The sequence below is a fragment of the Leucopleurus acutus genome (genome assembly GCF_964270905.1).
Source record: "Leucopleurus acutus genome assembly, chromosome: 10".
Lineage (NCBI taxonomy): Eukaryota > Metazoa > Chordata > Mammalia > Artiodactyla > Delphinidae > Leucopleurus > Leucopleurus acutus.
Genome location: NC_139153.1, coordinates 51815707 through 51833820, shown reverse-complemented (window position 1 = coordinate 51833820; position 18114 = coordinate 51815707). Strand labels below are relative to the sequence as shown.

General features: G+C 36.1%; 1 protein-coding gene across 1 annotated transcript in view; it reads left to right on the top strand.

Moving 5' to 3' along the window:
- PDCD6IP (programmed cell death 6 interacting protein) overlaps positions 1–18114 on the top strand; it is a 59503-nt gene that overhangs the window by 19009 nt on the left and 22380 nt on the right. The window contains exons 4-10 of the mRNA XM_082848269.1: positions 1500–1627; positions 3824–3977; positions 5156–5256; positions 7514–7630; positions 12532–12754; positions 14298–14421; positions 16461–16638. Coding sequence (XP_082704395.1) covers positions 1500–1627; positions 3824–3977; positions 5156–5256; positions 7514–7630; positions 12532–12754; positions 14298–14421; positions 16461–16638 — 1025 coding nt within the window. The remainder of the gene's footprint in view (positions 1–1499; positions 1628–3823; positions 3978–5155; positions 5257–7513; positions 7631–12531; positions 12755–14297; positions 14422–16460; positions 16639–18114) is intronic.

The following is an 18114-nucleotide window of genomic DNA, read 5'->3' as shown; positions in this document are numbered from 1 at the left end:
GATGGTTTGTTCGGTATTTTTTGTAAGAAGCCTTCTGATTATTTTGCTTGGTGTTCAATACCTGGCACATTATGTAAAACTTTTGAATGTCACTATGATTTAATTTGCTCTTTTTTAAAAATTTTTTTGTGGTTAAAAAAAACCCGTAACATAAAATTTACTATCTTTACCAATTTTTACAAATTCTTTATTTTTTTTTGGCCGCACCACATGGCTTGCGGGATCTTAGTTCCCCAACCAGGGATCGAACCTGAGCCCCAGCAGTGAAAGCGCCGAGTCCTAATCACTGGACCACCAGAGAATTCCCTGTCTTAACCAATATTAAGTGTACAGTTCAGAGGTGTTAAGTATATTCACATTGTTGTGAAACAGATCTCCAGAACTTTTTGATCTTGCAAATCTGAAACTCTGTACCCTTTAAACAACAACTCCCCTTTTCACTCTTTCCCCAGTACTTGGTAACCACCATTCTACTTTCTGTTTCTGTGAGTTTGCCTACTTTAGACACCTTGTATGGGTGGGATCATAGAGTGTTTGTCTTTTTGTGACTAGCTTGCTTCACTTAGTATAATGTCCTCAAGGTTCATGCATGTTGTAGCATGAGACCCGATTTCCTTCCTTTTTAAGGCTAATATTCCATTATAAGTGCACACCACATTTTGTTTCTGTTCATGAATCAGTGGACACTTGAGTTACTTCCACCTTTTGGCTATTATGAATAATTCTGTTACAAACATGGGTGTACAAATATCTCTGAGACTGAGACCCTGCTTTCAGTTCTTTTGGGTTTATGCCCAGAAGTGGAATTGTTGGATTATCTAGTAATTTTATTTCTAATTTTTTGAGGGACCTCCATACTGTTTTCTACATGGCTGCAACATTTTACATCCCCACCAACAGTACACAGTGGTTCTAATTTCTCCACATGCCTGCCAACAACTGTTATTTTCCATTTTGTTTGATAGTAGCTATCCCAGTGGATGTGAGGTGTGTAGATTCTTGGTTAGAATTGTATTTTAACCATATAATCTTCTCTACCTCTGAGAGATGTATTAGCTGGCATTCCATATCTCCTTTACTCCAGGAGGTACTTGCATTGGCATAGGTTTGTAGTAGTGAGGAACTGGTTTGAATGTCATGGGAAGATATCATTTTGAGAGAGGTGATGGAAAAATGGAAAGAATTTATTCTAATTGAATTTGAAATGTCTTGAATGACTTTTCATTTTGAATCTGACTAATAGCAGTGTGGATGTAAAGGGAAGGAAAGATTAATTTATTGATCCTTGAGTTTTAGGTGATGAGAATATTGTTGTGGAAATAGATGCCTGGCAGGGCAGCTAGGAATATGGGAGTGGTATTATGCGTCAGAAAACAGGTCTGGAAACTTGTTTTTGTGCGAGCCAGTGGGATAGAGGTCATAGTATTTCTCTTTGAAACATTCGTTTTCTTTAGAACAAAAATAATCTGATAAATTTTTCCTTCTCAACTTTTTTACAGCTCTTGCAAGCCTAGGATATGAAAAGAGCTGTGTGTTGTTCAATTGTGCAGCCTTAGCTAGCCAGATTGCAGCGGAACAGAACCTGGATAATGATGAAGGATTGAAAATCGCTGCTAAGCATTATCAGGTACGCAGAACAGTAGTTACTACATAACCATCAACACTAAGTTGGATTAAATTGAAAATAATTTGCGTTTAGGTTTATAAATGTTTCTTTACACACAGATGCTTTCTTGAAAAATAATATACTTTTTAATGAATTGATACATATTTTTGAAGCCCTTAGATAAACTACTTACTTGTGGACCCAGCTCTGTTTTTCCTCACCATTGTATACCCAGCACCTAGCACAGTGCCTGGCACATAATAAAGGCTCAGTAGATGTTGGGAGAACAAATGATTAAATGTTTTGAGGTGAAATCCTTGGCAAATCCCTTTTAAATAAATGACCTCATTTAAAATATTTGTACGTTATTTTTACATAATTTTTCTTAGACACACTAAAAATTTTTACCAGTGTCACAAAAATTAAGACCTTTTGGCAAGAAAATTTTAACTCTGAGCTTGTGGAAAGGTCATAGTTAAATGTGGTCAGATGTGTAGTGTTCTTAAGTTAGCTAAATTTAGATTTTAGATACAATCATTTACTAATATGGCATATTATTTGGCGGCAGTATGTTATTTACTCAGCTTTTCTTTTTTGTTTCAATTTAAAAAACAGTAAGTGATTATTGTTAAGTGATATCTGTAATTATGTTTTTATGTTTTATATTCCTTTATAATTTACAGAGTATGTTGATGTTCACATAAACTTTTTGATGCATGTTATATAATGTCATTTTCATTTTACAGACAAGGAGACTAAAGGGCAGAAGTGTTAATAAAGTGGTAGATTGGGGTTTCAGGTGTTCTGATTCCAAATTTTATGGAATTCCAAATGCTTCTTACACTGTCCCTCATGGCTCTAGAATTTGCTTGTCTCAGAGGTGGAGTTTGATCTTTCCCATTGTTTAAGTTTAGAAGAGAAGTGAAGAATGCTGTTCTAAGCAAGTGAGAGGAAAATGTACTTTAAGCACACAACATGCTCCCAATTTTAGATGGGCACAGATGACAAGCATGGTGCATATACCTTTCCTTTGTGAGGCTATATGGCAAATATTTTAAAATGTGAAAGTGAAGTAAAATTTTATTTAATTTTCCATTCATTGTAACTCCATTAGTTGGCATGTGAAATCTTAGAGGGCATTCTGAATTACTGAGGATATGTTCCATTCTGTGAGTCACCTCTGTGATTCACAGCAGGGTCCCCTAGTGTGATGGAAAGAGATCCTAGTTACCTGTCTGGGCCGTTTGCTACCAAGAAGCTCTGTGCCCTTGGCTAAGTGCTTTAAACTCTGTAGGTCTCCTGTCCATATTTGTGAATGAGAGACTGGATCCCTTGCAGTTCTAGTCTGTGATTCTGTGAGTTTACTAAGCAAGTCAGCTGATCACTCCTTGGAGACATTCTAGTTTTATGATACTTCATGACTGCAGCAATCATTGATGTTTACTTCAGTACAGTTAACCTTGAGTAACCTGCTCCTTAGTTGCGGCTCCAGGCTCCTTAGTTGCGGCACATGGGCTCCTTAGTTGTGGCATGCGAACTCTTAGTTATGGTATGCATGTGGGATCTAGTTCCCTGACTAGGGATCGAACCCAGGCCCCCCCTGTATTGGGAGTGCAGAGTCTTATCCACTGCACTACCACGGAAGTGCCCCCCAGCACTTTTTAATCCCAGACTGCCACCTTTCTTTTTCCCAGGGTTATTTATTTCATAAAAGCGAAGTTATCTTAGTGTTAACCTCAGCGAAATATAATTGAGAAGAAAAATCTGATGGGGAACATGTCAGTAGGGAGCTCTGAAAGCCAAATAAAAAATCCGTAACAATGGATAGTCATGCTGTTTCCCAGAGGACTAGGTATCAGTACTATTTAAGGTTTCCCCTAAGTATGGCATGTTTAATTATTTGAGAGATGAATTTGGGACCAAAGCAAGAGCATTTCAGGACTAAAAACATTTTAATAATGTTTTATCCCTGCCTTTGTTCTCATGTTAGTTTTGAGGAAGTATTTCTAAAAAGTTTAATCAATTTGTCCCATCAGTTTACTTTGTTTGTTACTGCACTTGACTTTAATGTACGTTAAATCTCTTGTTATTCTATAGTGTTTTAGAAAACTGTCCTTATTGTCTATAGGTCAGATGTAAGTGGTTTTGTGTGTAACAGTAGAAAATTGTCTTGCTGAATTCTTACAGATTTAAAAGAAACTCTTTTCTTTCCTCTAGTTTGCTAGTGGTGCCTTTTTGCATATTAAAGAGACGGTTTTATCTGCCTTGAATAGAGAGCCTACTGTGGACATATCTCCAGATACTGTTGGGACTCTCAGTCTTATCATGCTGGCACAGGCCCAAGAAGTATTTTTTTTAAAAGCCACAAGAGGTAATTCCAGTTTGTCCTATATTTTGTTGCATGTGAAAAGAAGTGACAGGTTTTTAAAATAAGAAGGTGATTGTAATATGTTCAACACAGAACTTTCCTCTTTGAATTTGACCCACGGATTATTGAAAATTTTCAGCTTTCCTTTTCTGACCTTAAGGTGGTATAAATGCACATTTAAGAATGTAGGCTGTGTTTGAAGTCTTTTATGAAATATATAGTTACTGTCTTAAAACACTGAAATCTGGAATAGTATTTATATAGGTTTGTAGTATGTCAAAAATTCGTTAATTCAGCAAATAAGTATTGGGTACAACTGTGTGCCAATCCCTGTGATAGGCTCTAGATAGAGTTAGCAGACAAACAAGATTTCTGTTTTCTGGAAGCTTACAATTTATTGTGGGGGAGATGATAAACAAGAAATTAAGTAGCCAAGGTAATTTTAAAGAGAGATAATTGCTGTGAAGAAAATAAGATGTGATAATGACTAGTGGTCTGGCAGTTGGGTAAGTATGTAGGGGGAGTCATGCTATTTTAGATTCATCATTCAAGAAGAGTTTCTTTGAGGAGGTTTTGTTTAAACCAGACTTAACTGATAAGAAGGAGCCATTCAGGCAGAGTCCCTGGCCCTGTGAATGAGGGAGTAAGAGCAATTCTTGTAAGGCTTGTGAATTAGTATGAGAGATTAGTATAAGATTGAATATGTAAGTACAGAGAAATTGAAAATAAGGGAGCAGTCCATCAGGTGGAAGCTAAATGAACTTGAAAAGTTTTTCTTTTAAAATAACAGCTTATATTGAGGTAGAATTAATAAACAATAAAATTTACCCTTTTAAAGTATACAGTTCTTTAGTTTTCAGTGTATTCAGAGTTTTGCAATAATCACCACTATCTTATTTTAGAACGTTATCATTACCCCCAAAAGAAGCCCCATACCCACTGTCAGTCACTCTCCATTCCCCTTTTCCCCCAGCTTCTAGCAACTGCTGATCTATTCTGACTCTTTGGATCTGCCTGTGGAATAATTAAGTTGTATGCAGAAGAATTGATTTCATCAATAAGAATTTTTTAAGACAAATGTACAAACTTGTGATCTCAGTGTCTATACTGAGTTATTATGATATATCAGATTATTTTATATTTATTTTCATTATAATGGTCAATTTAATATTTTATTCCAGATAAAATGAAAGATGCTATCATAGCTAAATTGGCTAATCAGGCTGCAGATTATTTCGGTGATGCTTTTAAACAGTGTCAGTACAAAGATACTCTCCCCAAGGTCAGTTATTGTTTTTGTAAATACTCGGTTGTTTTGCATGTGGAAATATTTGGACATTTTTGTGTATAAAAAGCAAATTAAAAATTATGTTTTATAAAGAAATTTGAAATTTAAGGAGCGGCATTTGAAGAGTATATTTGTAGAAACAGTTTTTTTATTTAAGATGCATGACAAATTCTCTTTCATATTTAGGGGATGCCTTTGCTTCCACTCTTTACTAAACTTATTTTTCCGAGCTAAAACTCTTGCTGGAAAATTTTGAACACCTGTCTCCAGTAATTTTATCAGATCAGGGCATTGTGTAGTTTTGAATCATTGGTTATTTGGTACAGCATGAGTACTTGAGCATGTTGATTATTCACCCTTTTAATTATTGTCCTGTTTTCTTAGAGATGAATCTTAAAGCGCAAAAACAGACATAAAGACAAAAGGAAAAGGAAACTTAACAAATTCATCCAGTACTTTGATTAGAATTAAATTTTGCCAACAGGGCTAGAAAATTGGGCTGCTGTTGGACAGCTAAGGAAAACAACCATCTAAAACCATATATCACAGGAAGTATTAATTGTTTTAATATAAACCTTTCTGAAGTGGCATTTGAAGAGACTAGTCACTGATGATCATTTGTAAATGACAAAGCAGATGATTAGACTAAGAAGTAAATTCAGAATGCTTAAAAACGGAAACTTACAGACTGAAATGTAGTATGATTCAACTGCTTTCTTTCAGAAATGTTCAAGGAATTAGTTTTGTCTGTATGACAGCAAATGATATTTGTTACATGCTCTTTTGTAGGGAAATTTATTGATTTATAAGTCATTCAGGAATCTTTATAAATTATGAAATTGCAGACAATTTTGTGGTGAAATAAAAAAGCATGTAAGTACATCAACACATTAGTCAGAATATGAGCACTAGGGAATTTGAAGATTCCTGGAGATTTAAAATTCACCAAGAGATCAGTAGAAATTTGCCCAGGACTCTTGGGTAGTAATAGTGTTGCTCTTAAAAAGAGACTTGGGATCTCCTCTCACCTTTTTTTCATCTGGAAGACCTCATGATCAGCTGCACAGTGTACCGTTACATCCTGTTGGGCCATTAGTTCAGTCCTGTCCCGGAGAGAAGAATGTCACCTACAAAGACTTGGAAACTACCTCTGCACCAATCCTGGTATTCCTTGAAAATCTCCTGTTTAAGTACCAAGTTGCTCCAGACTTACCTTGAGAACTGGCATGAGTACAGTTTGAGATTTAGATGTCTTTTATTTTTTGCCTTTTTACTAATAAATCTCATAAGATATTTTCATATTCTAGTTATAAAACTGGAATATCTGCAAGTAGTGACCCAGGAAGCTAGGAAATTATTCACTGGGAGACAGGAAAGCTCACAAGGTAGTAATTCAGTTTTTGATTCTCTTATTTTTTTGTCTAGACAGTGATTGTCTAGTATATTTCTTGGATATTATATGGCATGTACTTCCTAAAAACAATGAGGTTATAGGCTAGGATTTGACATTTTAGAAGATCCTCTACTGCTTTTTTGGTTCATGTTTTTGGATCTTCTAAAATTAATTTTGACTGGAATTTTTTTTCAAAACAAATTAGGGCAAAATAGCACTTTATCATATTAGTCATTAGCTTAGTGCATTTGTCTGTTTGCTATGTGTTTTTGAGTATGTGATACTGAGTAATTTTTATATGGCTAAAAATCATCTTTATTAAAGTCTCTTAGGACATGAATTTAAGACGGAACTTACTTTACTGTCTTTTGTCTTTTAAACATGTTGAAACAGTCAGCTATAGAGCAATTTCATTAGTATATGTGAGTAATGGTGGTTTAGTTAACTCTTAAGGGCTGGGTAAGGGCTCACAAGAAAGCTTCTAAAGCCCTGTGCTTGGTATTCCTCTGTGAATGTCCATTCTACTTCTCTTTCTAATGCATGCTTTCCTTTCTTCTTTGTAAACAAAATGTTGACTTCATGGCTCAATTAAAGTGAATTGTAAAAGCTTAATTGGCTTCATTTAACAGTTAAAAAAGAAAAGAACCCAAACTTTAATTCTAATTGGAAGAAAAACACTGAATTCAGTCCATGCAAAATCATGTGGTCTTCTCTGTTTACACCTGACTAACCTATCTCTAAACCATTAATGGGGTGATTCTAATTTCTGTCTCCTTTTCCTTTTTCTTCCTGCATCCCATGTTGTCTGTGGTGGTTTGTGTGGTTGGACTCTCCCCTGGTCAGTATTTTTATTTCCAGGAGGTGTTCCCTGTCTTGGCTGCAAAGCACTGTATCATGCAGGCCTATGCTGAGTACCACCAGTCTATCCTGGCAAAACAGCAGAAGAAATTTGGAGAAGAGATTGCAAGGTTACAGGTGAGTTTCTCAGAAATAAATATTTAAGTAACTTGGATTTCTCTTTTTTTTTGTTTTTTAAATAAATTTATTTATTTATTTTGGGCCGTGTTGGGTCTTCGTTTCTGTGCAAGGGCTTTCTCCAGTTGCAGCGAGCGGGGGCCACTCTTCATCGCGGTGCGCGGGCCTCTCACTGTTGCAGCCTCTCCAGTTGCGGAGCACAGGCTCCAGATGGGCAGGCTTAGTAGTTGTGGCTCACGGGCTTAGTTGCTCCGCGGCATGTGGGATCTTCCCAGACCAGGGCTCGAACCCATGTCCCCTGCATTGGCGGGCAGATTCCCAACCACTGCGCCACCAGAGAAGCCCGGATTTCTCTTTTTTTTTTAGTGAGATTCCCAAGTTTGCTCGTAAAAACCTTTCCCACTCATTTCCCCTGTCAACAGAGTCAGGTGATTGTTTTTATTTTCTAGGCTATACCTACTGTGTGCTTTTTGAAGTCTCATATTTTATCTAAAAATTTCATGCAGAATTTGCATTCAGTTTTCTTTTTCTTTATCCATGTTTATTGTAATATAAAATACTCTAAATTAATTATATGCTCCAGAAAGGATGTGGAGTACTTAACTTGTGGCCTAGCCTTGGTCTAAATTGGGTCATTACAATTCCACAGCTTGAAAAGGACAGTGGTAATAGATACATAAATAGATTTGGTAATCAGCAGAGTATCTTCTATGCTGTTGTATCAGCACTGGGTGTGTGAGAAACTTGATGTGACATCTGGGGCAACTTTGCAGCAGGGGTAAGGGCTGTTTACATGAGTTGTTTGTATTTTGAGGGTTGGTAAGCAGAGGGTAGGAAGAGGACTGTTAAGGAAATTTAAATATGGACTGGTATTAGAAGATACATGCAAGTCTTATTTAGGAAGTTCAGTTTAATTAGTCTTTTCATGAGAAAAGAAACCCAAGTTTTATAAAAAATAAAATGTATGCTTGTATTATGCTCCACACCTCCACACTGACAAAATCAGAGACGGGCACACTCAGATTATCAAACATACTTTATTTTTCCAGGGATTCACTTTGATTGTAATAACTTAGCATCATATGAAAGCATTATATGAAAATGCTTCTGAGAAAGGGGTTTCTGGGGGAGAGATTTTTTTCAGGGTAGCATATTTAAAGTATTAGGAGTACTAGGAGTTTTGACTGAAAGAAGAACACACAACATAAGAGTTGGAGTTTAAGTTTTATTCAGGGACTTTACTGAGGACTGTGGCTTGGGAGACAGCCTCTCAGTAGCTCTGGGGAACCACTCTGAAGAGGTAGGGGAGAAACCAGCTTATATATGATTTTGGCTAAGGAATATGTACAATCAGTCAGGCTTACGTCTCAGTAACATTACTGTTAGTCACAAAGAACAGATATCTCAAGTTAATGATTTTAGTGCTTTTCTATGTATGGGAAGATGTGGGAATCTGGGTTCATTAAAATTCTTCCTGAGATATGCATCTAACTGTCTAAGGGGCCTGTTTTTCGAAAGCATAGAGTGCCTCATCTTGTTTTTCATCCTGAATTCCTCTCTCAGGGAGCAGTGTTGGTCAGCCACTGAAGTGGATAATGACTGGGTGATGAGCACTGCTGTTTGTTTTACAGAAGTTTAGCTTTTTTATTTTGGGGGAATTCTGGGACTATTATATTCAAATAAGCCTTTATTCTCTATAAACCAGTTATATGAGCCTCTTTTGAAATTTTAATCTAATTTTTAAAACCCCTCTGGAAAAAGGAAACTTTCAAACTCACATAACAAGAGATGAAGACTTTTTTCAGTTATAGACACACAAGAGTTTATAACTTCAGTTTTACACCTTTAGTCATAGGTCAGAAGTTAACATATAAAACACAAATACTTACTGATTCATATCTCCAAGGGCTGTTCCTCTTTCCATGAAGTATGAGATATTTTTCTACTTGATTTGAGCTCAGAAATAGGCAAACAGAACAAAACAGACAAAAAAGTTGACCAGCAAGTCATATTCTCCATAGTCTCTCCTGCCCCATGTACCTGATGGTTGCACCATTCAGTCAGCTTTGCAATCATTGTTAACAATAATGGGGAAAAGCTTATTAGTCACGAGCAAACCAGATATAAAAACAAAATCACAAAAGTCAGGAATATCACAACAGTAGGTAAAATAACAAAGGGAAAATTGTTGCTTGTGATTCACTTCTGGGGCCAAGAAAAGTTCAACCTGGACTTACACAGCTCATGAAGTGCGCTTATTGGACAGTGCAGTTCATTTGGCTTCAGAAGGTGGGTCCACTTGATCATCCTGGTGGAGTCTCTAAAGCTGCCAAGGTATGATCTTCAAAAAGACATAAAAATACAGTTAACCCTTGAACAACATAGGCTTGAAGTGTCCAAGTCCACTTATATGCAGGTTTATTTCAGTGAATAAATATTTGGCTCTCCGTATCTTCACGTTCTGAATTTATGGATTCAACCAAATGCTGGTCATGTGCTATGTTTAATCTGCAGATGCAGAGTCTGTGGGTACGGAGGGCCAACTGTGGGACTTGAGAATTTGGATTTTGGTGTCTGTGGCAGATCCTGGAACCAATCCCCCGCAGATACTGAGGGATGACTCTATATAGATAAAAAAATGTGACTCAGATAGAATGAATACATACATACATACAATAAATGAATTTGTTTAATTCATTAATGAGGGACCTAATGAGAGGATAAAACTGATTTTGTGAAAGTATTGTTTTTTTCTCTGTTATGATAGTAGCTTGTAGATATTAAGGAGATTGTTTATGCTTCTGTATGAATTTTATTTAAGTATTTACTATGGAAAATTTCAAAAATATATATATATAAAAGTAAGAATCATCAAATATCCATTACCCAGCTTCAGTGATTATCAATATTTTGCTTTGCGTTTCATGTTTCCCCTTCCCCTCTTATTTTTTGGGAGTATTTTCAGCTGTCTTATGTATCATTTCATCCTTAAGTTACTTCAGTATATGAAAGTCTTAAAAAAATTAAAACCACAATGTCATCCGATCTAGCACAATTAATACTAATTAATAATTCATTCTAGTAATCTAATAGTATCCAAACATAGTTTAGCTTTCGCTGATTTTTTCTAAAATGTGTTTTTACAGTTGGTTTGTTCAAATTGAGGATTCATACATGGTCTTCATGTTGCATTTGGTTGATATGTCTCATAAATTTTTAATTTGTAATGGCCTCTGCTCCCCAACTGCCATGTTGAATTGTCCTCACTTTTTCTTGTTTTGTATGTTTCTTACACTGATTTCTGTGATGTCTGTTATCTCTTTCATGTTCCTTGCATAAATATTACAGTCTTCCTTAAACTATTTTCGTATTTTTCTTCACTTTCTTTCCTGAGTTCTGCAGGTCCCATTTCACATTTTCTTGCTATCTATCACCCACTGTTATCTGGGCCATCTGGTCATCTGTTCGTATTTGGTGTGTCTTTGGTACTGTGATTGCATCCTTAAGTTTTCAGCTTATTTTAGTTTTTTTAGTATGCTGTGTTCTTTGCTTTGTGGCAATATTTCTTTCTTTCTTTTTTTTTTTTTGGCTGTGCTGCGAGGCTTGCGGGATTTTAGTTTCCCGACCAGGGATTGAACCCGAGGCCACAGCAGTGAAAGTGTGAGTCCTAACCACTGGACTGCCAGGGAACTCCCTGTGGCAACGTTTCTTCAGTGAATTTTCATTATCTGTTGGAAAGTTAAACTGCTCTTTTTCATCCTTTTCCTTATGGTTTCTTAGTGTTGAGGCAGATGGGATGCCTTTTCAGTCACTTGTGTTTGAATGAGCTTGATTTTAGTCGGGGAATAGCAAGAGGTTCCTGCAGGGTATCTTTCCCAGCCTCCTTGTATAGGGCCCTTCCTCCTCTCCTCCTCTCTGCTTCTCAAAGCCTGGTGTAGGAAGGATTCCACTTCTGTGCCTGTATTTCCCTGAGTTCCTCACAGCCTTTGCTTTTCCAGGTGATGCATCTACTTTCAGAGTTTGTATTTTGTTGACATTTTCTGAGTGCTCATCCCCTTTCCTCTTTCTCCCCACTTTCAGTCCTCTGTTCTGCTTCCCCCAGCATCCCTGCCCTTGTAATTATCTGTAATTATCTGGACTCTCAACCACTGCGCCACCAGGGAAGCCCGATAAAGGCTTTTAAATACAATATTTAAGAGGTTTTATATCTTTCTGGCAAATTGGAAAGTGTTTTATATTGAATTTATCCCTAATAATGCTTTTGACTTTATTGTCTATTTTATCTGGTGTTACTATACCTAACACCACCTGAGTAATTTGAACCCTAACTTTATGTGAGGCATGTGTTCATCTTATGTATCACAAGGGCAGCCTTTAAAGAAAAAATTCCTATTGGTGCTGACACAGCATGCTTCCTTGTTGATTTCCTATGTTGTATAATTTTTTTCTGACTCACTCTTTTCATCACGGGTATAGCCCTTTGAGGTTACTGCCTTCATGTGGAGCGTGAAAGGGATGTTTCTTAGTTTTCTGTCTTATGTAGTTTCAAGACCCATGTCTTAAGTCTCCCTGAGGGCTTTTAATGCATTTTAATAGCTCGTCCTTTGGGTACAGAAATACCCAACAGCCAGAGCCAGCTTTCCTCAATGTCAGTTTATAGTTTTGATTTCTTTTATTTTCTTGGTAATTTATTCATGTCTTTAAAGGGATATCTGCTCTGTATTATTCTTCATTTTTGACATTTTGGTATTTTGTGATGGGAGAATTTCTAGGCTGTTCTGTTGACCACATTTCTAGTAATGCCAATCTTCAAAGATTTTTTTAAAAAAACAGTGCTTGGATACCTGGTTGAAAAAAAGAAAGAAAATATTCTCTTTTTCTTTTTACATTTTCTTAACTAGCATGCGGCAGAATTGATTAAAACAGTGGCATCTCGCTATGATGAATATGTCAATGTGAAGGAATTTTCTGACAAAATCAACCGTGCCCTTACTGCAGCAAAGAAGGATAATGACTTCATTTATCATGATCGAGTTCCAGACCTTAAAGATCTAGACCCTATTGGCAAAGCCACACTTGTGAAATCTACGCCAGTCAGTGTACCCATCAGCCAGAAATTCACTGGTATGTCAAACTGTTCAGAGGCACTTTAATCTTATTTATTTTTTCTGCAGTTTAATCTACTTTTTGTAGCTAAAATCACATAATTGGCGATTGTGTGCTTTGAATATAATTTGCTTTCATGTTGTTCAAAGTGAATAAGAGAATAAAAATTACAGTGAAATTTTAAGATGGAAAGTAAATGGTAGTAAAGCATGAAGTATATGTACAACAGAGTCAGAAAACTTGAAACTGTGTCTGAGTAATGATAACGACCTCAGTGAGCATTTGTCTTTATGTTAACATTTGTTATTTAAGATTCTGCTAATAAAAATAAACATACATAAATATGACTTTAAACATATAAACTTCTGGAGTCATGGTTGTATCAAGTATTATAATATCCTTGAATATTGTAGGTATATGCAATATTATGGTAGCCTCTAGCTGAGATGCCAAGGATAATATTCTAAGTTATTGGGTGGTTATTTTACAGTTGGCCATCTGTATCTATGGTTCCACAGCCATGAATGCAAGCAACTGCTGATTGAAAAATATTCACATACAACATTTCCAGAAAGTTCCAAAAAGCAAAACTTGAATTTGCCATCCTCTGGCAACTATTTACATAGCATTTACATTGTATTAAGTATCATAAGTAAGCTAGAAATGATTTAAAGTATTTGGGAGGATATGTGTAGGTTATATGCAAATACTGTGCCTTTTTTTGTGTGTGTGTGTGTGTTACATGGGCCTCTCACTCTTGTGGCCTCTCCCGTTGCGGAGCACAGGCTCCGGATGCGCAGGCTCAGCAGCCATGGCTCACGGGCCCAGCTGCTCTGCGGCATGTGGGATCCTCCCGGACCGGGGCACGAACCTGTGTCCCCTGCATCGGCAGGCGGACTCTCAACCACTGTACCACCAGGGAAGCCCCTGTGCCATTTTTTATAAGGGACTTGGGCATCCACGGATTTGGTATCTGCTGGGGGTCCTGGAACCAATCCCCCCAGATACCAAGCGATAACTGTACTTATTTCTATTTAACAAACACAAAGGGTCTACCATGTACCAGAAACTCTTTTCATCACTTTACAAATATTAGCTCATTTATTTCTCAGAACAACTCCATGAGACAGGTACTATTATTATCCCCATTTGACTGATAAGGATACTGATGCAGAGTGGTTAAGTCATTTACCCAAGGTTACAGAACCAGGAAATGGTAGAGCTGGAAACCATAGCACTGTGGCCCACTCAGTCAGTTTCATCAACAAATAAGCATTGTTTTCTCCTGTGTAGATCTTCACCAAAGATCCTTTAAACTTAATGACTAACACATCTTTAAAAGCTAAGAAAATTAAGTTCAAAGAAGAAGCTTTCGTTATCATTGTCCACGAATATGGTGATCTAAAAATTCTCTTCATCGTATTTTCAATAGTGATTTAGTTTTGTTCTTTAAATATCTGTAGACTTTTAATGTGAATATTGGAAAGGAAATATGAGTAGTCACTTTACAGTTTGAGTTTTTGTCTTAAAATTTTCTTGAAATTTTGATTCCTAATTTTAGATCTGTTTGAGAAGATGGTTCCTGTGTCAGTGCAGCAGTCTTTGGCTGCCTGTGGTCAGAGGAAAGCTGATTTAGTTAACAGATCAATTGCTCAAATGAGAGAAGCCACCACTTTGGCAAATGGGTGAGTAGAGCTTAACTTTCATAAATTTATCTCTAAAGTTCTGATGTTTTCTGATTGATTATTTATGAACGTTGTAGTTTTCTGAGCTCAGAGCTGAATGTCAAGGATATTTGAAATAACAAATACAGACACACACACATTTCTTGGGGACACTATATTTACTGAACCCTGGCAAATATATTATAGTTGGAAGAAATTTAATTACTGAAACAAAGTGAAAATATTTGACCACTAATTTGTATTTTAGGGGATATTTATTTGAGGGAAATGTGAAGTAGAACTGAACTTTCAAGGTTAAGATACATGTACGTTCAGTATTCTGAAACAGTTTTTGTTTTTGGTGGATTGAAGCTAAGAAAATAATACGTTGTTTTAAAAAATATATTAAGTATAATTTTCACACAATAAAATACACCCATTTTAAGTGTATAGTTCAATTCTTTTTGATAAATATGTATACCCATGTAACTGCCACCATCATGATCAAGATAGAGAACATATCCATCACCCTAAAAAATTCCCTCATGCCTTTCCATTCAATTCCTCCTCCTCTACCCTCTAGCCACTTCTGATCTGCTCCCTGTCACCATAGGTTAGTTTTACCTTTTATACAATTTAATATAAATGTAATCATTATAGCATGTGCAATATGTACATGACAGTATATAGTATATTATATACAGTAAATAGTACATTATATATGATATATATTGATAGTACATTATATACAGTGTATAGTATTGCTACAGTATGTATAATATGCAATACTTGCAGTATGCACAGCATGTAACAGTATATATTAAAAATGTGTTGGGCTTCTTTCACTTAGCATAATCTATGTTTTATGCATCAGTTTGATTCTTTTTATTACTGAGCAGTATTCCTTTTTATGGTTAAATAGTTTGTTAATTCTTTCACCTTTTAATGGACGTTTCAGTTGTTATGAACATTGATGTACAGATCTTTGTGTGGACATGTTTTATTTCTCTTGGGTAAGTAACCTAGGATTAGAATTGCTGAGTTGTATGGTTAGTGTATGTTTAACTTCACATGAAATGTCCAGATGGTTTTCCAAAGTCATTGTTCCTGCACTGTGTGAGAAATGCACTTGCTCTGCATCCTCATCAGAATTTAGGATTGTCAGTCTCTTTAATTTTAGCCATTTTAGTGTTTGTGTAGCAGTATCTCATAGTGGTTTAATTTTCATTCCCCTGATGACTGACGATGTTGAGCAACTCTTCATGTGCTTATTAGCCATTCATATATCTTTGTGAAGTGTCTGTTGAAATCTTTTTGCTCATTTTTAGAAACTGAGTTTTTCTTCTTAATAACTTTTAAAGAGTTCTTTACATATTTTAGAGGCAAGTCCTTTATCAGAAATGTTACTGAGAATTTTTTCCTAGTCTTGTTTGCTTTTTCATGTTTTTAATTTTGATGAATGCATAGGTTTTGACCTCATTTTACCTTTTCCAGTAAGAAAGCAACATAAGTTTACTCCAACATCCCCTCCATTATGTAAATGAAATAATAGAATAATAGTTATTGTGCCACAAAACAGAACAGATGAAGATGCTGTGTTAATACATAGACCAACTATGTACTCTTGAAATTTTGCTTAGATGATATGAAATTATAACCATTTTGTGTATTACTTCTGTTTTGTCACTGACAGTATAACAATCAGGAGTGTGATAAAAGATTGCATTTTCAAAATAGAATTTTTGACTTTTAATTACTTAGACTGAAAGAAGTTAAATTTACCTGTGAGCCAAAGGTATCTAGTATATTTTAATGCATATTTCTTACCTTTTAGCTTTCAGTTCTGAACTGTGAACCTAACTTAACTCTTTAATGATTTTGTTTTAATTTTATCAATCACTGATTTTCTCTTTTTCCTCTATTTTTGCTTTATGTTTCCATTGACAGGGCTTACCCACTTTTTTGGAGTGCTAACTCTGCTGCTATTGATTTGGATACAGGACATCAGTGTTTTAAAGGAGGATTAGACCTCTAGATGACATACTATCTCATTTTTTCAGGGTGTTAGCTTCACTTAATCTTCCAGCAGCAATTGAAGATATATCTGGAGATACTGTACCTCAGTCTATACTGACTAAGTCCACATCTGTGATTGAACAGGGAGGCATCCAGACTGTTGATCAGTTGATCAAAGAGCTACCTGAACTTCTACAAAGAAATAGAGAAATCCTAGATGAGGTATGTTTTAAGAGATTTGCTTTTCAAGTAAAAACTTTTCAGCCCCGTGGTGTCCAGCAGGGATTAGGACTCAAGGCTTCTTCCTATTGGGTTTCACAAGGTAGCACTCATCATTTAGGTGACTTTGCTGTGGCCCAGACAGAGTCTGCTCTTCAGCCTCAAGAGGAATTCTGATTGAGTGAAAATGGGGTCATATGTGTCTTAAGGGTATATAAATGCACATTACTGAAACTCGTACGACCATTGTGTAAAACTAGTATACTGTGAGAAATTACTGTCACACAAACTGTTCAAGCTTTTCATAATTAATGATTTTTTTTTTTCCTATGAAAGATTAGGTCTCTGGTGAACAACGAATCAGACTAAGGAAGTTAGGCTATCAAATGTTTTATAAACCGACTATACCTATCTTTTAGTAGAAAGGAGATTTTATCAATAAGAATGGAACACTCAAGTTTTTTGGCTAAAGACAACTATTTGCCAATGTTATTCTCCTTTTACTGTGCTTTCACCTCTTTCCCCTAATTGATACATTTGTTTCTTTAGCTATAAATATATTCAGGCTGGTTATTTTGGCTTTTGTCAGTTTAGGAGTCACATCTTTTTTAGGTGTAGGTGACTTCTGTTCTCAATGCTTTAATTCATAATTTGATCTTTCAGTTAACTATCAGAGGATGTTGTATTTACATCATATACAAGTACTTTGGGGGCAGAGATAACAGTGTGAACCTTGGGGATAAGAATATATACCTTCCAGGGTTATTTAAAGGGTTAACTAAAATAAAACAAATATTAATGTGAGAAAAAGCTCATCTTATAATTAAGGAAAAACTGGCTTTATTAGTGTATATGATATGTCTGTTTTCTGCCTATCTTAATATTTTATTTATTTTATTTATTTATTTTATTTGATGTTCCTAACAGCCTTATGAGTCAGAGTCACTGTTATTCTGTCAGTTGTACTTGGAGAGTCTCATTTTAAGTAAGTTGTTAGTTGTGAAGCTGATACTGTTTTTGAGTGTTTATCTCTGTGGTTGCAAATTTAATTTTAGTCTTGATTTTGAGAAAATTTAAAGTGTCCACTAATTTATTTTTTAAATGATAAATTTATCTTGCTTGGGTTTCCCTGGTGGCGCAGTGGTTGAGAGTCCGCCTGCCGATGCAGGGGACATGGGTTCGTGCCCCGGTCCGGGAAGATCCCACATGCCACAGAGCGGCTGGTCCCGTGAGCCATGGCCGCTGAGCCTGCGCTTCCGGAGCCTGTGCTCTGCAACGGGAGAGGCCACAACAGTGAGAGGCCTGCGTACCGCAAAAAAAAAAAAAAAAAAAAAAAAATTTATCTTGCTTGGGAGCTGTTGGGCCTTTTCCATCTTAGATTCATGGATTCTGTTTCTTCAGTTACTCTTTTTTCCTCCATTCTCCTAATGAATTCCTGTTAGATTGATTGTGGTGCTTCTGGGTCAGTTCTTCACATCT